Source organism: Struthio camelus, chromosome Z (genome assembly GCF_040807025.1).
Source record: "Struthio camelus isolate bStrCam1 chromosome Z, bStrCam1.hap1, whole genome shotgun sequence".
Taxonomy (NCBI): Eukaryota; Metazoa; Chordata; class Aves; order Struthioniformes; family Struthionidae; genus Struthio; species Struthio camelus.
In genome coordinates, this window is record NC_090982.1 from 40,755,306 (window position 1) to 40,774,199 (window position 18,894).

The 18,894-nt window shown below is 40.4% G+C and overlaps 2 protein-coding genes across 13 annotated transcripts in view; both read right to left on the reverse strand.

The window, feature by feature from the left end:
• Positions 1–11,857, reverse strand: part of LOC138064414 (synphilin-1-like) — a 112,815-nt gene extending 100,958 nt beyond the window's left edge. The window contains exons 1-2 of the mRNA XM_068926926.1: positions 11,813–11,857; positions 5,133–5,366 (exon numbers count right to left, since the gene is read on the reverse strand). The gene's annotated coding sequence lies outside the window, so the exon portion shown is untranslated. The remainder of the gene's footprint in view (positions 1–5,132; positions 5,367–11,812) is intronic.
• Positions 11,858–15,637: 3,780 nt separating this feature from the next.
• The window catches only part of LOC104150247 (zinc finger protein 474), a 51,803-nt gene continuing 48,546 nt past the window's right edge, over positions 15,638–18,894 (reverse strand). For all 12 annotated transcript variants that reach the window (XM_068926942.1, XM_068926941.1, XM_068926945.1 and 9 more), the window contains one exon: positions 15,638–18,350. In XM_068926942.1, coding sequence (XP_068783043.1) covers positions 18,199–18,350 — 152 coding nt within the window. In that variant the 3' untranslated portion in view covers positions 15,638–18,198. The remainder of the gene's footprint in view (positions 18,351–18,894) is intronic.

Here is an 18,894-nt window from a genome sequence, read left to right on the forward strand (position 1 = left end):
TTTCTAAGCTTGTAATGAATACAGTTTCTGTGTGCACTGGTAAGTTGGGAATATAAAAAAGCCTTAGAAAAAGGATGAAATCAGAACCATATTTTACAGGCAGGTGTGAGTCACACAGGGTACTGGTGCACTGGGAGGACACTAAGATAATCTTTGACCACCCCTTTTCCTCCTTTGCTTTTGAAAAATATTCTTTGTGAAGCTTCTTATTGTCCCACAAAACCATTTTCATAGAGACTGGTATTTTACATTTATTTCTCATAGCATTGACTCTTTTGTTTGTGTTTTATTACAAAGCACTTCAGGGATTATAGCTGTGCAGCATCACCAGTTTACCACGAAGGAGAGAAAACTAACTCACATGAAATAGGCAATAAAGGGAACAAAGGAAGATTGATCAAAGGTACTGGAAAATCTCTTCTTGCATAAAATGCCAGGGAATAATTAATATAACTCATATCCTTCTAGCAAAGGAGAGGGCGTGAAATTCTGTTTTGATTTGGAAGGATGAAGAGGTGAACTGGTGCTGTTAGAATTTGAATTTGTGGTTCAAAGGAACAAAGTATTCACCTAGGCAAGAACTCACTACATTAAGGCATCCATTAAGCTAAATAAATCGTCTCTTTGAGGTAGGAGAGTTGCAGCAATTTCTAAAAGTCTAGTTGAAATATCGGCCTACCCAGACAAGGAGAATTTGAGCCTTCAGAAATACCCAGCCTATGGGTATTGTTTTGCAGATCTAAAGAGTTGCTCCATTTAAGCAGCTATTAGTGACACTTCATAACTTTTTTGTGTGATGATCCAAGATTGTGTTGCAACACTGTGCCACAGAAGAAAATGACAGCTGCTTCCCTGCTAGAAGCATAGAATATTATTTTAATGTCCAAAGAATGATCAGTGAATACAGCACAACTCAATTAGAAAACTATGCCATGTAAATGCCCCATAATCTTTTGGCTCCAACAAAATCAATGGCAAAATTGTTCTTAGCTTGTACAGCCAGGATTTCAGCTCTAGTTTCTGCTGCAACGACTGACTTACACGAAGGCACAACAGATACAAAGATAAAATGCAAAGCCCTAAAGAATGGAAAAGGTCATTGCGACGGCTCCAGAAAGTGGTGGGATTTCAGTTTGTTATGCTTTGGGGCTAACAACAGCAGCACTGTAAACTGAACTTCTGCAAGCTATCCCTTCATTAACGTACATGCCTGAGAGTGAAGTAACATCACTCGAGAGGCTAAGTAGCGGTATCTTGTTTGGAAACTGAAGCACGACATTTCCTTAATGTTACATGGCACTCTAGTGACAGAGCTGAGATCATACCCTCCTGGAGTGCTTCAAACAACCAAGACTCAGTCTCAGCAAACACTCTTGTGTTTGCCATAGAGCTTTTGTCCCTGCTTTCAAACTACAGTATCCCTTCCCAGCAACGGCATATCTTTCATGTTTAAACAGAACAAACAAGAAATGGAGTTCGTATTGTAAAAATTAATCCACTCAGGAATGATAATCTTTTGGCTACTGAGCTCTTGCAACTTGCCAGGTTCACCCAGTTGTTGTTTTTGATAAGTCCATTTTTGTGGTGTTTCCTGCCACTATGTATCAGCTTTTAAAGAGTGACACATTTGTGTTGCACCCGTAATTGTTTGTGAGGACATTTCGTACAAGGGAGTATTTTAACTCTCAAGCAACCTGGAAGATGCCGAAACAAAAGTCATACAAATACATACAAAAAGTATTATTTCATACACACTTTGTGTATAACAAAACATGCATTTCATGTCCTTGCTGCATTTTTAAAGTACTTTTTGCTTCCTTCCCTTCTTTGCCTGATAGACACACCTACACAAACACACGCACACAGAGGCACATATACACGTGACTGCTGTGCATTACCTTATGTTATACAGGGGAAACCCATTAAATCTGAAAGCTGACTGATTTTCTGTTTAGATATTTACTGGCTTTTAGTAATGACTGATTAATAAAAAATGTATGTTTTAGGAAAAGATTTTTATGACCAAAGAAAAAATGTATCTAAGGCATTAGAGTCACAATAGCAAGTAACACTTTGTGTTTATCTGATCCCTTTCACTTGAGGTTTTCCATGCAGCCTGCAGACATTAAATACATTAGTGCTACAGAGTATCTACATTTTGATCTACATCTAGGAATTATAATTCGTGGAATGTTTCACAGATATATAGATTGGAATTCAGAATTTGTGATATGGACAAAGATAAAAGGCAAGTGTTTGGCAAAAGCTTGCTGACAATTCAGTATTCTTAATTTCCATTCTCCTACTTAACCGATACTCTACGTTTGCAAAATATTTAATTAGCTATCACTTGTAAGATCCTAACACTGCCCTTCATATCTCTGGATGTGTTCTTTACCCAAGAACTGTTACAATGGATGGTCAAAAGTTGGCATTGTCATTAGAGGGTAAGTTTTCTTCTGAAATGTATTTTTCAGTGGTTAGGACACATGTATGCAACATTCTAGTGGAGGAAAAGGATGCATTTTATTTTAAAATTTTTATTAGTTCTCTTTTGGAATCAGTTTCAAATTTTATAGCCATTTCTTTTGTCTCCAGATTAGAAGCCTGACCTGACAGCTCTCTTCCAGTGCTGGGTTGTCTGAAGAACACATGGAGAATGCCTGACTTTTGGACACAGAGCCTGGCTGATGTTTATGATGAGAGAAAACCTGACTGGATAGTGACATATTGGCTTCAGCACCAGAGCAGAGTTGAAGCAGCAGACTGAGGTGCGTGTCAGTTCTAAGGACACCTGGTGAGTAAGTAAAATGTCATATCCCTAGAGAGGATTCTTGCAGGGAGACAACAGCCAGCCATTCTCCCCTTTTAAAACTGGTGACAGCTCTCAGAAATTAGGCTGGTTAACGCACTCTTTTCTCCAAAAGCTGCAGCTGCTCTTCCTGGCTTCTTCAGACAGTGGAAAGGAAGGGAATAAAGGAGGACTGTGGGAATTGCTACTAATGCAGTACCCAGTAGGTTCTTCTTCTCCAAAGTCAGCTTCTGGGGTTCCCATTGTATGTACCCAGCTTTCTTAGAAGTTTGTTACTGTATTCTTGTAAGCAGAATCTGTGGGGCTCTGCACTGGCCCTGCCTGTCTTCTATCACACCGTGGGAACCACATCCTCAACTCCTGTCCTCAGCAAGGAAATAGGGCAGAGGTTGGGCAAATTGCCTTTTAACTTAAAATATATCTTTCACCACCTTTTAAAATAATGCCCAGCTTATGGTTTGCTATGAGTATTAAGAGGTTGCCAGGATAAAAATGAACAATTGCTAAGCTTCAGTATAAAGTAGACATTTTCTTATCTTTGGCATTGTTGCACAAGAAGCGTAGTGTTTCCAGCAGGAACTGAGAGCTTGTAGAAGAAAATATCAGGTGCATATAGGAAACACCGGAAATGTGATCATCTTTGATTCTATCCAGTTGTTAAAAGAGGAGGTATTTCTTTAAATGAACCATGTGTGATTTTGTACTGGCTTGCATCAAACTGCAGTATGTCACATCTGATATTTACAGTAGTTTATGTACTGAAAAAGGATGGGGTGAATTCAAGGTCAGGAGGATACTGTAAATGCTATTCCTGCTGTTCTCTGGAATCCTGTGTGCATGCGTGGAGAATAGTCTAATTTCTTTTTACACTTGTGAATACTCATAGTGGGCCCTATCGAATTTGGTGCTGAGCACCTGCAGATGCTTGCAGGTGCCAAACAGCTTGCTCCAATTCATTTCTGCTCCATATTAATTAGATGAACCAAAACCTTAGAACCAACCCTCCTTCCCAGCTCCAACACTTAAAATATTCTAGTCCAAACTCTGTGGTTCATGTCCATCTCTGATTTTAATCGTTAATTTCTTCCTCAATTACAAAACATCTGATGGAGACTGGGAAGAAGATGCAGATCTAGTAAGTCAGATGTTTAGGGAGAATAAATACATGATATAGCATTGCACCACCTGGACAGGAAAGGCAGCCTGATGGTTGTATAATTGACCGCTGTCCCTAAGGTGACTGTGGTCTTCTGCCTTTGACAGAATACATGCTACAGCCAAATTCTGATCTTGGTTACACAAATTGAAATCAAAAATAATTTCTCTGAATTTTCTGATATAAATGAGACCAAGGTTCAGCCTTCAGTCTCTTTCTTTTTTCCCTTTGCTAATACGATATTCCACCAAGTTTCTTATCCACAAAAATTCCAAGTCTGTGGTAGAGCATACATAATGTTTACACAGAAACCCTCTCTATCAAGTTTTGGCAATGTTTAAAATATGTCAGTTGAAACTTAAGGCAAATTTCATAACATAGACATGGTTAGATAGATAATAAATGAAAATAGGAGAGAGGAAAGAAGAGATGAAAAGGACAGGCTCAGAGAATGTAATAAAAAGAAAACAAAATCAATATATGCTAGAATCCAAAAGGCTCACCTGTTTGCCTGCAATACTAGTATTTTTTTGCCATAGGACACATCCTCTGGTGGATATTTAGACAACCCAGTAAGACACAGAGGGTCAAGTTCTTAAACATAAGTAGGTTGGGCACCAACAAACCTGAGCCTTATGATATTACTCTGAGGACCATGATATGGATTTCCCCTTCTTAGGAAGAGTAACCAGTGGATGTATTTCAAAACTGGGAAGTTGAATGTCTCTTGGAGATGTTCATCGGACGCCTTGCGAATGCTCACTGCGTGATCTCCTAGGTGTGGGAATGGTGCCAAGTTTGTGGCTGGGTATGGATGCCGTTAAGAGTTGTTATGGAACTACACATACAATAGAAATTGTCACTGTTGCTGTGCATATCACTCTCAGCTAGGGGGGAGCCAAGCTGCGACACAGCAGTGGCTGTATGGAAGAGTTCTGGGCATGGGAAGCTGCCACTAAAAGAGCAAGCTACTCCACGCAGTCTGTGGGTGGTACACAGCAGGGAAGAGTGATGTGGGAAGGCTCTGGAAGCTGCTGACAGTTCCCATACTCCACTTGGCGCAGAATATCTTTGCCCTCCAGACGTACACCCCCTCCCCCACCCCCGCCTCCCACCTCCTGTTTCCCTGTGTTGGAAAAAGTGTTAGGAAAGTTGTCTACTCACCTACGCAGGGCTCCTGCGCAGAAGCTGAAGGTCCACTTAACATTGGGTAGCCAGGGAAAGGGAGGTGTCCATGTCTTCCTCTTACTGGGTAGCCTCTCAGCTAAGTTGTTTTCATCAAACCCAGATGGTAACGGCAGGCCAGAGTCCTGATGTTTTTCTGCCACACTGGGCTGCATATGAAGGGCCAGGCCCCAAGGCCAGGGAGTCACAGATCACGAGCAGCACCATGACACGCTGTTGGCAGAAGAATTTGGCTTGTCAGACTATGGAGTCTTCCTGTGAACACTTGTCAGAGAGTCACTCAGAAAAGGATAGTCTCTATCTCTTTCACTGACTGGGCCTCAGCTCTTGTTACAGCCAGCAGCAGCAACCTTCTCAGAGTCCTGATGCTGCTTCTGGGAAGACTTCTTGACTCTAAAACCATGATCCCTCTCTTGGCAGAGCCTGGCCAGAAGGCAAGATCATGATCTCCCCTGGACTCCAGGTATCTCTAGGACTGGGCCTGGGCCTAAGACAACCTTCTTTTTCCTTTCTTTTTCTTTTTCTTTTTCCTTTCTTTTCTTTTCTTTTTTCTTTCTTTCTTCTTTTTTTTTTTTTTTTTTTGAGAAGAGCAAAGTGGGAAAGAAAAAATCCCCACAATTAAAGGCACAAGAGAAAACAGAATAAGAGAAAGCTAAGGACCAAAAGCTGAGAAAACTGCTGTGCAGCATGTGAGATGCGGGTATTTATAGCATGCTTTTGAATGATTCTCACACAGGGTAAGGATATCTCCTGGCTTCCCCGGGCACTCGGTGTGTTGGGAAATTATTGAAGATTCCTTCATGAGGTGTAGGGGCATCTGGGAGTAAGGAGGAATACCTGGAGTGAACCAATCTCTCATTCACGTGTGGTTTGTCTGGAACGTAGGCATCCTTCACTCCAGATGCATGACAGGAATGTAAGTAGCACGTATCACACGAGTATAACTGGGGAATCAAGGACCTGTGGTACAGCAGGTTCCCTAATGAATTTCTTGTGTTATACAACGAGGAGCATACACAACCAGTTCTATTGTCCATAACTGCTATCTGGGTCCCCATTTACTAAGACCTGTTTATCTGCAATGTTATAGACAACCCCAGAGATTTTAACTGGGCTCTACACAAGCAGATTGGTCTACTTGCATCTGAGTTATTCCAGAATAGGTCTTGCAATATTTATTAAATATGAATTTTAATTTCTCAGTTGGTTGCTGCAGTTCAGAGGATCAGGCTTCCTGCAAACTTCCAAGTTCCTACTGAAAAATTTAGCCAGGGTCCAGTTCCTGGAGGTCAGAGTGAGCAAAGGAAAATAGGACTAGTGTCGTAACATTGCACTCCAGCAATCAATTCCTCAACTTTGAAACGGTATTAATAAGACTTGCCTGGCAGAGGCTGTAAGCCTTAACTAATGGCTGGTTTTAAAATACTTGGAGAGCACCGAATGGAAGGTGCGATGGAAGTGCAAAGTATTATAGTTATTACAGTCTGTCAGATCTCTTAAAAGTACTTGCAGAGTTCCAGAGGCTCTCCAGCACTTTTGGTTCTTAATTTCACCCTGGGGGACTCTCCAGTTACTTCAGTACCCAGAAGCCTGGAAGAAAACTTCATGTCCACTAGGCTCACTTTCTTGATATATTTCTCTAAGCATATAAATATACAGAACTTCAGCTCACTTCACAAACACAGTTTATGGCTAAAAACACCTTTCTTAAATATAGCCTGTGTAACCTACACATGCCTTTTTCCATGAGCTCTTTGTCTGAGCGGGTTTAGAAGCAAAACATTCTACTCCTATCTCAAGTATTTCCACTCATCTCTAAACAATGTATATTCATGTACAAAAGTAATTGGCGATCAGTTAACTATCAGGAGACTTGACCTTGCAGTCATACTGAGCTTTTGAAGGAAGTTGATTAATTACAGAGAGAATAAACCTTTTGAAACCTCAACCAGATGAGAATATTTACTTAATGTGACCTACGTAAAACCGCTTAGAACAGCATTTCAAGAGAAATCTCTGATTAGAGCTAACTCTGTCAACTTTCAGAAAGCCATTCAATAAAGAAAATCTTTGAGGTACATTTCTAGATGCAATCTGCTCTCGGCAACTGCAAGACACTGTTCAACCTGAGATTAATGTAATAGTACTCGGTAAATCCCAAAGATACAAGAAGGATCCAGGGATGGAAAGAATGCCAGACTCTCACACATGGAATCTGTATTATTTCAGTGAATAAAATCACCTTCAGTGTTGAGGGTTATTTTCCAGGCAAGTCAGAGTTATAAATGACTAAGTCACAATAACACTATTGGATGACAAGAGTTTAATGATTTCAAAATACGAGAAGTGCTTATATTGCCACCTGCTGGGCTCTGTCGACTCATGAGCAAACAAGGCAGACCAGACCGTTCCTTTTCCAAATGTGCCTAACAGTTTTTCAAATCCTCTTGCAAATATACAGTGGTCACTCATTTCAAGTTGAATGAATAGCTAATGCCATAGAAAAGCCTAAAAAAGTCAGCCTTAATTTCTCTAACAGACTAATTTTCACTATTTTAAAGAGGGGCTAACCTCCAAAAATCTAAGTCCTCCTCATTAAACCTACTTACTTTCAAATTGCTTTCTGTTAAAATGTAAGTAAATCCAAACTTAGGGTGCGTGTCTGGTGACTGTTATCACACGCGAAAGTACCTGCTTACAAGAAGGGACAAAATACATTTGAAACACTGAAAAGCAGTACATTCTTGCTTCAGTACAATATTTGATACTATGAGGATAGGGTAACAACAAAAACTTGAGGATAGGGTAACAACAAATACTTTAATAATTGTTTCCAGAAGAATCGATAGCACCCCTGTGCTGTGTATTTTAGCCCCTTGTGTCGTTCCACAAATATCCTAGGGTGCTGTGTGTGATTTATAACATAACCATTCCAGTTTCAAACTGGAATCAACTGCATTGACGCAGTTTATTGTTTAGTATCATTCTATGCAATGCAGCTCATCTACTGCAGGGTGTAGCAAACTTGGTGTAGAAGTATTGGCTAAAACTGATGACAATTTGCAGCAAAACACAATGCTTTCCAAAACACCTTTTCTTTGTTGTGTGTATGACACTCCATAACTCTTCAGAGTTAAAAAAAGTCATGGGAGTTGGGGGACAAGAAGGAAACCGCTGCTTATGTGACTTTGCCATTGAAATGTCACATGTGCTGTAATAATAATATTCCTTCTTCCACGTAAATAGTTTTTAGGAAACAAGTGAAATTAAATTTAAATAGATAATATATTTGAGGAACTTTTGATTCTGAAACTTGGGATAAAAAAAAAACCAAAAGAGATTTTATTTTTGAAGCACAAAGCTACAGTTTTAGACGAGGCTGTCTTCTATTTTCTGTCCTAAACTGTCTTTTCTCCCTTAACCATGTTGCTATTGAAATAGGGACAAAAGAAAAACTTCCTGAAAATAGCAAAAGATCCAAGCCTAAAAATATTCAGCTTTCATTTGTATTTATTTCTCCTTTCTCCAGATCAGAGCATTTTTACAAATGTCCATTTAAGTTTTCTGGGAAAACATGCAATTGAAAAAAATGTTCCATGTAAAATACGTTTGGCACTCTTCAAAGGGTTCTAGCTTGCTACTGCTCCTAGACTTTGTGTACACTTAGCAACTCAAAAAAGAGTGGAAATACCTAGGGTACTTTTAAAGGAGTTAAGGCAGCCACAGGTCAGAACCTGACCTCAACAGCAAGGAAAATCATGCATGCTACAAAATCTGCCTGGAAACACAGTATATTAGGCCATTTGGAACATCATGTTTAGACTGCTTTTGTTGTCAGATTTTGAAGATTCGAAATTAGCTGGATATTTGAATGCAATATTGCAGTCTATAGCATAGCCATGTTAGTTTGTCAGCTTCAGTTAAAGCTTTTGTCTCAGAAAGACAACCTCCTGTTGGCCCAGGTTGACCTGATCAGACACATCTGTGCAACAACAATGTAGAAAAATAATGGGTATGTACTGGTACTCTGCTTTCAATACCTGCCATCCTTTTCCTACGCCAGTCCTTCTTCATGACAAGCATCTTGCTTGCTTGGAGATCACCACTCCTGATGCAAACCAAGCTGGCTTTTCATGACAATTTTCACCCATGAGGAGAGGGAAGCTCTGACATGCCTTCATGCTGATTTTGTCCATTAAAGTTCTCTCTAAATGGCTCTGCAAGGTTGTTTGATTTTACTGGGGACTTTAAGAATGGTACTGCAGCTTTTGGATGCCAAGGAATAACTACTTTACATGGTTATTTTAAACTAATTATCTGTATCATGAGTATAATTGTACTGCCTAGAATTTTCTATGTGATCATATTTAAATCAATGAAAATAAATGATGAAAAGTTTAAAAGGAAAACATGGAAGTCTAGCCTGAAGTGAGCCAGTCAAGTCACCAGCCTAATAATCATCTGTGAAGAGAGGTGTTGCAGTCAGGCTTTCATCCAGAAATGAACTGCAGGATTCAAACGGTGGATGATACAGACAGATGGAGGCTATAAATTAGACTAAGGAAACTCTCAAGAATCAGGGAAAACAGAGTAAGGGCTGTGTTGTGTTAAATTTTGGCTTCAGAGAAGTAAGAGTTGATCCTTCCCTGTACCCCAGGCTGAATTGTTGGAACTGTGGCACGCCAGCTATGCTAAAATTAAGGATGAGACCCTTCTCTTTTAGCTTTTCTGAGTGCTGTAAAATCCCCAGGCTTGTTTGGAATGCATTGATGTTCAGTGTGTGTCCTGGACATGGAAGTTAGCATTAGTGCTCCAGATTTGGAGTCACTGACCATGGCCTTCAGGACATAGGCTGACCCCATCCACATGCAGTTTTTCATTAGAACAGCTGAGTCTACCAACATTTGAAAGGGTGACTGCCAGGAAGAAATCAAGCTATAGCTCTGGTAAGAGTTCAGAAAGCTTTTCTTGGTTCTAATGTGAAACTCAAGACATCCGTAACATACATGTCCTCCCCGTGAACAGCACCGAATATGAACTCCCTCTGCAGCGAAGCACTTCATGAACCTACCTTCATTCTTCACTTTTAAATACACTACGCTGCCTAGTGTTATACCTGTCACTTACCCTTCCCCGAGCCCACAGACCATCCTCACCTCCTGCCTAATGTGCAAAAGCCAGCAGCTTGCCCCACAATTCACGCCCAGCTGACAGTTCTGGACTTACACACAGTCGGATCTCTCAAGGTATTCAAGCACTTCTCTCCTTTGATCATATACTCATAGGTGAGGCAGAAAGGCCTCTTAGCTCTCTTGAATAGAAAATGCCTGTCCAGACAACTTCATATCATAGTGACATCTTACCAAGTAGTGGACGCTAGTCTCTCTGGTGATCAGCTCAGCTTCACAGACCAAAATGAACAGTAGACACTAGAGTAGCAGCAGACACTTTCCATTGATTATTTCTGAAGAACAGATTTAAGCTGGCCTGGGTGTCTCCCCTTTTTTTTTCCAAAAAGGTAAGTTTTGCTAAGCCTGTCATTCTGAAAGAGCTGGAAAAGTTACTGGGTATCTTTAACCCTATATCAGTGAGGATTTTTGTCACTAGTCAGTTACCTGAATGAGATGAGCTTACAATAGATACACAGGATGCTGTGTATGTCAAAAGTTAAATATTGGCACCTCGGTTCTGTGATTGGGAGTGCATGTTTTTATCCCTAGCTTTGATTCATCTTTTAAAATTCAGAGCTGAAGTATGACATGTGCAACTGTGATCAAACAGCCTCTCAGTCTTCCCTTTGATAAACTGAACAGGCTAAGTCTCTTTGGTCTCACATCCATAACTATGTTTTTCAAGCTGCATGTTCTTTTCAGATCTGATCTTCCAAATGACGTAATGTAAACATTACATATTAAGGGATTAAAACCCCTCCGTATCACTCTGCTATATTATTATATAGGCATCTAGCTTGCCATTTTGTAAAATAAACTGAGCGCACAGGGTGATCCATACTTCTGACTCCTGCTTCTTCCATGTTGCACACCTTTTGCAGTCTGGTGGCAATACACTGGCTTGGAGAAGATATGTCTGTCCGAATGCCTCTAGTAAGGCTAAATGGTGGAGGACGGGAGGCAGGGAGGAAGATACTTCAGGGAAGCTATGACAGCTTTATAGCATTCTCTATACGCACTTGAATCTGGGCTGCTCCAAGTCTATGGGGGTCTCTTTTATAAGGCAAATTACCCAGATCACCCAATGGAGCACATCACTACCAAGGCCTGGTGCAGCAGTTCATGCTCTGATCTTGCTACTGAAATACTATTGCCTCCTCCAAGCTAATACACACCCAGTGCTTGTGCAAACTGCTGTCCCCCCCTCTGGAGGGGACCAGAGAAAGAAGTCTTGGAAATCTGCATTTATCACAGGTTGTATCAGGAGGTGCCCTTTCTTTAAACCTTTCTGGTTATCTCTAGACCAGATAAATGGACAGTAGTTAGTATAACTTGGTTTAAATTAGATGTATTACAAAAATAAAGCATGGAATTAACCCGAAAGAGGCAGTTCACTAACCACAGAGATTTACACGTCCTATGAGCTAATGTAGGTAAATATTTCTCCACTTTGGGCTAGTGAAAAAAACAGGAAAGGGAAAAGGTTACCTGCTTTGCAATCAGTCTCCTCTTTCTGACCAGACTGGTAGCTTCTCTTCCATTTGAGATTCTCTCTCTTTTGTGTCCAGAATCTCTCTCACTGCTGCTCTCAAGACGTTCTCATCCAAATCAAACTTTGGAGTCTGATTTACCTTCCAAATCCAGTTAATTTTCCTATCCTATCCAGGTAAAATCCTATCCCAGGTCAACTGCTCTTGCCTTTAGAAGTATTCTCTTTTTTGTTTTTGTTTTTTGTTTTTTTTTTAAATATTTGATGGAGCTGGGAACGGCCTTGTTGGAGAGATGGGGCCACTGAGGATGCAGACTTTTAAAAAATGTAACCATCTTCCAATAGCTACCTTTTAATTGCTACCTTTCAAGTCCTAGACCTAATTCAGAAATACCATTGGCTGCTTGTAATATATTTGTTAGACTTCTCCAAACTTTTTCTTTCCTGAAAATTACATGGCCATTATATTTCATTATAATGCATAACAATCTTCTACTCTCATGTTCCATATACTATAAACTATATTGAACACAGACTCGTCTGAACTTATTTGAACTTATTCTTATTTGAACTACTTTTTAAATCCATGATTAATTTTAAAATATTCTGTCACAGACAATTTACAGCAAATCTTGATAAACTGCCAGTGTTCTTTTAAAAATCTCTGCCTTATTTCTAATATGAGTTTGTCTAGCATCAAATTCCAGTCATTGGAGATTGCTAACCCTTCTCTTCTGGCTGGAAAGAAGGAGCTGTAATCTGGATATGTGCAGCAGTCACTTCTTCATCTTTTTGACAAGCTACATAGTCTGAGCTCCTAAAGTCTCACTTATCAGGTAGGTTTTCTAATCGTATAATCATGTCAGTCTTAACCCTCTGCAGACTATCAACATCTTTCTTGAACTGCCAGTGCCAGAAATTTTCCTTTTCTAATACAGATTTAGGATGGGTCCCTAGAGCTTGCATGCCCTGGTTTCAGTGATGCTCTGTGTACATCAGTTATGAGACTGACTAAGGAACAACAGAGTAAGATGGCAAGGAATAGCATATAAGAACATAGATAGTCTCTGTTCCAAATGGTTAACTATCTAAGTAGTCAAGACAGACATAGAATGTAACAGACTGATACAACAGACAAAAGAGCAATTGTCTCTAAAGGTCGTATCACTGTCATAATTAAAACGTTAAGATTCTTAGTTTTTCCTGGAAACAAGAAGCTAAAGAAACAAACAGCAAGTTTGTCTTGTAAGAAAAATGCAGAAACAAAGGGAAATAGATGGAATTCCAGGAGAAAGAAATGAAACAGAACTAAGCGTGAGAAAGGCATCAAGGAGGAAGGAATGAAGCTCAAGGTGAAAAGACTCTGAGGTGATGGTGAATAGGACTGCAACACAGAAGAGAGAATATTCAGAATGAGAAATAACAAGGAGGCTGATGTCACCAGTTTTGCCAGTCCCAGCTGCAGAACTTCCTCAGGCTACTTCTGGGAGAGTTTTCCAGGTTTGTAAGCTCTGTCTCCTAGTGAAGCTCATGCCCCCACTGAGTATTTTTCTTGCATGATCCTATCATCTTGTTGAGTGTGTCATGTCCCCAGATAGAGTGAAATCACTTCAGCCCACTTTGGTCGATATAATTCTGAAATACAGAATTCAGGAAAATCTATCTCACTTAAGAGCGAAGCAAAACTAGCCACCTGGGCAGACAGGAGCCCAGAAGAAAACACGGATTCAGATGAAAGCCTCTCTAGAATTCCCTGTGCCTAGATAAGTTCTTTGAACTGACTAATAAAAATAAACTTAGTCCTCAGTAGTGAAATTCTATTACTAAACACAAGGCATGAAAGCTTGTTTATCACCATAAAAAACCCTAAGAAATAATTTGATTAAGACACATACATAGCAACATCTGATGGATCCTTTTTGTTTTTCTGGGACCATCCTGTATGCCAGTGTGGGACTCGGCTCCAGTGGGTGTAGAATCAAATTTTATGTTTGTAAAACCTCAACCAAAGCTAAAGCATATGCTCTGTCAGTGGTCAGGAGGTAGTGCTGGGATGCAAAACTTCTGTACAGTGCTGTATTTATTCCAGGTCTACACCACGTAGATCGAACTCACAGATCTATATAGTTTCTCACTACCAATGTAGATAGGAACTGTTTTTACAAATCCGTGCTCCTCAAGCTACCAACTGCTGGTAGTTTGTGAGGAAAAGGGTCCATGGAACTATTTTGTCAGTGTCAGCTACCCAGCTTTTGCTATGGCCCTTGAAGATGCGGGGTCTTTTGAGGCCTCCACACTTTGAGGCTTAAGCACTGTGACATTCTCAAGTTGCTACACTATACCATTTCACATATAGAATTTACTATGCAGTATATATTAGTATATACTATGCAGTTGAGAGTTCCTTCATTAATGTCTACTTTAATTAATGTCTACTTTAAAGTCTTCAGTCAAACTCATTAAGCCTGATTAAGATCTTTACGACTGCTTTTAGAAAACATCTGTTTCTTGAATTGGAACTGGTTTGTTCAACTGGTTAACTAAAACGTGAGGTATTTTGTTTACAGTCTAAGGGTGGATGCTCATTTGCATAATATGACTCAACTTTGCATGCCAACCCATGTTCTGACTTTCTGTATAATTTACAGGTATAATTTTAGCTATTGTCAGCATGTTTATAGCAAACTGGATGGAATGTCATAGATTTTGAAACACCAGAAAACATTTTTCAGCTCTTTAGAGTTAGGTGTGTTGTGTCATTAGGAAATAGGGGGCTGAGGGGGGAATCCGTGTGAGCCAACAATGGATGTGATAAGGTTGAGTAACAAATAGCCAAAGTATAGAAACAAAGGAAGCCAAGTAGCTCAGTTTCTCATTTCCTTTTCCTCTTCTGCAAAAAAGGCAGCATGATGAATGCCAAGTAACAATGACAAATGCTCACCAGATCACAGTTTAACCCTGCTGAAACAGAGCAAACTATGAAATGCACTATGAGTGCTTTTCCCAATGGACAAATCTTGCCACAGAACTCACCATCATCACTGTCACAGGCTACTGTCATGGCTGGCAAGCTCAGCAGAAAAGCTCATGACAAGAATAACTGGAAATGTGAGCGACAGTCCCATCTTAGTAGTGTTTGAAGTGCAGTCATACACACTGTTAGGTCAATGCTTTCAATAGGTGATTTTGAAAGTCCTTGCACCAAAAGTTTTGTGAGGGGAAGAGGATGTCACATCTTGAATGCCTCTGAGATCTCTTTGAATGCCACTGCCTCCTTCTGAGTTCCCGCAGGCACTGGTCTCGCTATCACTTCTTGCAACCCTGTGACTCCTGTTTCACAGATCCCACGCTGAGCTTGGAGCTCAGCAGCAATCATCTATCAGCAGAGGCAGCTATCAGTTTGCCAAATCTTCATTTGACTCCCACAAAGACTGACATGGAAGCCGTACTTCAGACTTGTGACAGCAGGTCCTGCGCAGGGGTATTTCCATGCAAGACACAACATCATGTTGAATGTCTGGTTAATAGCTGCACTGTTGTGAGTGTTTGTAACTACTCTGCGCTGCTCTTCAGGAAGATTGGGATAATAATCGAGAACAAGAAGACTAGACAAGAGGAGAGCTTAGAAAGAAACTCACAATGAAACTCAAAACAACCATTCTGGGTAAAATTTCTAACAGAGTTAAAGTCATCAGGACCTTGAACCCAACTTGCGGAACGACACAGGGACTCTGAAGCCTGAAACCCACTTTAGGACACAGCTAAATTTTTAATGCCAAAGCTTGCACTGATTTTGCAAAGGGTGATTAGTTTCTTCAAAACAATTTCTGCTCTTGAAATGATTCTGTAAAAAAGTTTGATGACTCAGGTAAGGCAGACATAGCCAAAAAGTGCTTATCATGTCTGATGAGAGGAAGAGGGGTTCAAGAAAAGGAAGAGGGGCCAGAACGGTGGGATTACATGGCATTCATAGTCCTCCAATTACCAAGCTGCACAGCCGTGGACCAGCTCCTGATGTAAATTTTAACAGCTGCCAGGTTCCTGTAGTATAGGTTGCCTGCCAACAGCTCCTAGGAACTAGCCCAGTAATCACAGATCAGTGCCCCTAGTCTTTCCTCAGGTCACATGCCTTCTCCCAGCTAAAAGGAGGCAAGACAGTACAGCTCCAGCTCCACCTGGGAATCTCCTCACATTTGAGAAGCTAACAAGGCTAGATCTGCAGGGTTTACACAGCTTTGCACTGCAGAATAGAAACTGAACCTTTGACTTCTGAAGATATCCATCTTCAGACAATAGAATTCTCATTCTGAAGATGAAAGGACTGCTGAGGTGCCATTGATTGTTTTGGAAATTATTTTCACCAAAGAATGCTGGTATCTCTCCCAGCCTGAACTAACAGTCCACCAGGGCTGGGGCCAGGAGCGTTCCTTTAATAACAGAACAATGATAATACTTCTTATTTCACTTACACAACAAATCACACAGCTTGACAGCTTGGAAGAGAAAAGGAGCTGGTACCCATATTTCATTTTGGTGTGTGTGAAGACATCCACTTCGTCTGATTTGTGCAAGTGCAACATTAAGTGCAAATGCTCTGGGAAAAGTCCCACTGGTCACACAACATATAACAGCCAACTCCAGAGAATTAAGCCTGAAGGTGAAAACATACATGAGATACAGCTTCTTTCATCATTTCAGGAAGCCTATATTGCTAGCTGACAACACGTATCGCATTTTGTCATACATTCTGAATAACTTACTACTTAATAATAACACTTCAGAGTAAGTAAATTAATAAAAAAATGCTCTCTGCTCTACCTTGTTAAAGTGAGTATTACTTCCTTCGTGTGTTTAACCCATTTACTAATGTGTTTTGGCACCGATTCTGAGTAACACAACAGCAGTTTTTGAAATAGCATTTTCAAACACCTCCCCCATTGCTTTCCTGTATACTATCTGCCCTTGTCGTCCATACTAGCACTCTGTTATGGTCACATTTGGCACAATGGACAGGGTGGTATTTCATTCCAGCCGTCAGACACATCATGCTTGTTTTGGCATGACACAGAGATGTTTTTTCTTTTACCAGGTTCATGACAAAAATGTGTTTCTCTAACTTACACTATTTTTGGCATGTTTGGTTTACTGAGTAGAGGATAAATCATGCTATGAGTACCATTTTTAAGCAAGAAATGCCTCCAAGAAGAGGGCACTTTTGTGGTGTTTTCTTAAAAGAATCAGTCTTTGCTTGTACTCCATAGCTGTATCCCTTTATCAAGGAATGTTTTATCTGCAGCAGACAATGCTTTGTGAACTCCAGTGACCCACAAGGATGTGAATACCGGAGTGCTTCATGGATTTAAGCTCTTGAGTAGGGGTCAATGAAGAGTCTTGGCTGCACTGCTGGGAGCAAGATGGGGTTTCTCCGATTAGTCAAATTCAGCTGGAAGTCTTTACATTGATTAGACAAGTCTTTGATGGAAGGGAAGATACAATTTGAGCCAGTGATTTAAAGAATTAGTTTTCTTGACCAACATCACGCTGACTTTGCTTCCACTGAGATGCAGTGAATTACTCCTCATCAAAACATTGATTTCCTAAAAGTTGTCTCATGTTTCTGAAACAGTAGGTGACAGCATTCACTGAGAGCAGGACAAATGTCCCTGCTGACAAGGAAGCTCCTGACATTATACCACCTCTCCCACTCTCCTGGATCTGTTGAAGAGCAAGACCACAAGGAGGATCTCTGTAGGATACTCTCTTAAGGATCTCCACAGTGAAAGACAGCCATGGGTCATTTCTTTCTGTCCCCTGCTGAATAGCAAAACAAACATGCTTCACAGAATGGGAAATGCATGTAGAGAGCACAACTACTTTCCAAGGTCCAGCTTGCTAAACCTGAAAGGCTGTGAAAGAAGCAGGGCGGAAGAACACATCACATTTGGGCAACAGATGTCCAGACAGGACAGTGATTCAGAAAACACCTGGTGAGGATTCTTCATTTGAATATTCCTGTACCCAGCAAAGCACAGGATCAGAAGAGTACAGATGAAACTTAACATTACCTTCAAGAATCCTTATGTCCTCCCTCTCAAATTTGATTTCAAGGTGGGTGCTACCTGAACATCTGAAATAAGGAGGAATTTCTGCTACTGCTTGGCTAAAAATCACATTCGACCTCACACTGAAGCAGCAGCTGCACTGTTGATCTTTCTCTGGAGACCTTCAGATCATGTGATCTGACAATGCACTCTCTCTGGATTTTATTTCTGCCTCAGTTTGGTTGAAAGTTGTATGTGCATGTGTGTGTGTACTCATGTGCACACATACACATTTGTGTGTGTGAGCATGCATGCTTTATGTATGCATGTGTGTTACATCCACTCTACTTTGCAGGTTTCAGTTTACATGACTTCTGGTGGACGCTCAGTCTGTCTGGAAGGAAAGTACGCCCGCAAATATCACATGGAACTAGCTGGTTCTGGGCGCTGGTCCAGGCAGCCTCATTTAAAGAATCAAGATCATAGAAACCTTTGGCTGGAAAATTAAAAAAAGAAAGTATCAGTTTTCATTCTGGAGACCCACATTCAACTCTTTATGGAAAATATTTTCAGGAAATACCTGTTGACTGAGCCTTTCAGTTTTAACCAAACCATATTGCTTTTGCAAATGAAAAAGAAAGAAAAGAAAGAAGACTAAAAAAAACCCCAAAACAAAACAACCCCCCCTCCCAAAAAAAAAAAGCCTCTGCTTTTTGTCCCAGGGGTTGAATTAAATTAACTTCAAACTGAATCATTCTGTAGTGTATGAGAGTACAGAGAAAACACCATGCTGTGTGTTATGATATGCATTCTTAGCTAATTATTAACATCTTTGCACACATACTATTATCAGCAAATTTCACGTTTTGGCTTTACTTCAAGTTTTATTTAATGAGCATGTGTTATCTGACCATGGCAATGGCAGGGAGTATATCGTGCTTGAGAATATGCTCTTTGTACTGCCCTGGACAAGAGGCCCAAATTTCTTCCTGTTGAAATCTATATAAGTTTTGCCAATAACTTGACTAAAGGTTAGGTAA